The sequence below is a fragment of the Fulmarus glacialis genome, unplaced genomic scaffold, assembly GCF_000690835.1.
Source record: "Fulmarus glacialis isolate BGI_N327 unplaced genomic scaffold, ASM69083v1 scaffold20274, whole genome shotgun sequence".
NCBI lineage: Eukaryota > Metazoa > Chordata > Aves > Procellariiformes > Procellariidae > Fulmarus > Fulmarus glacialis.
Genome location: NW_009207671.1, coordinates 26,661 through 27,791, shown reverse-complemented (window position 1 = coordinate 27,791; position 1,131 = coordinate 26,661). Strand labels below are relative to the sequence as shown.

Below are 1,131 nucleotides of genomic sequence, written 5' to 3'. Positions count from 1 at the left end.
GAGGTCTATGAGCGCCGCAGCCGCCAGACGCGCGACAGGGCAGAACGAGATGCCATGAGATCCCACAGAGAGACACGTGAGAGAAGCAGGCTCGAGATACTCGAAGAAGAACAGGAGAGAGATATTCTGGACCGCTGTCAGGTAAATGAATTACAGCTTGAGCCGTGTGAGAGCACTCCCTGTGAGCCCTCAGAAGACCAAGAATGGAGGAGGCGCAGGCTTTTACGTGATGAAGAAGCACGTGAGCCAAACCGGTGCCGGACATTTGAGGATGAAGGGCGAAGGCACGAGAGGAATCTCTACCAAACCGTGGAGGTGGATAACAGAGACCTCTGCCTCCCAGGAGAGGAGGCGTCTGTCACCGACATGAGGGTTCGTTATATCCCCGCTGAGCCCGATGTTCGGCCGGAGGTGCGGGTCCTCCCTCAGTCCTGCGAGCCTCAGACCATTGCGTACTTGATCCACGTGATCCAGAATTTGAACGATCCTGAAGCTACCAGCTACAAGATCGTTTGCCACCAGCCCCACGACCCGGGGCAGCCCATCTACGTGAAGAAGTGCTACGTGTCACCCCAGCCACCGGCAGTCCCGGGTGGCAGGAGCAAGCACCCAGAGCCACGACCCCCAAGGGACGCACGAGAAACAGGGGAGCCCAAACTGCCACGGCAAAGGGGCACACCAGCTTCTAGCTCCCAGCAAAACACAGGGGATCTCCATGAGCCACAGGAGAGGTCTGAAACAGGGGTGAAGAAAGGGGCTCACCAGGCTTCTGCCTCCAAGGTGGGTGGTGTTAAGGGTGACCCTTGCCAGGCAAAGCCCAAGGACAGGAGGGACAGCCAGCGCCCCAAAATGTCTGATGTGGAAGAGAAGGACCGTCACCCCCAGGGAGATGCATCAAAAGCTGCCAGGGAGAGAGTCCCGCGGGAGCCCGAATCCAGCTGCCAGGTGAGCGAGCGTGAGGACAGGGAGGCCAAGAGCTGCCCACCTCTGCCCCGGGCTCCAGAGCCACGGGAAGCTTGCGAGCCAGGCCGGCGAGCCACCAAAGAGAGCCATCCCCAGCCACCCCGGAGAGATGAAGCGAGCTGCTGCCATGAGGATGCCGAGCTTCCCCCACCGGAGAAGAGCCGCCAG

General features: G+C 60.3%; 1 protein-coding gene across 1 annotated transcript in view; it reads left to right on the top strand.

Moving 5' to 3' along the window:
* Window positions 1-54: 54 nt before the first annotated feature.
* LOC104075644 overlaps window positions 55-1,131 on the top strand; it is a 6,475-nt gene continuing 5,398 nt past the window's right edge. The window contains exon 1 of the mRNA XM_009576215.1: window positions 55-945. Within this exon, the coding sequence (XP_009574510.1) occupies window positions 55-945 (891 nt within the window). The remainder of the gene's footprint in view (window positions 946-1,131) is intronic.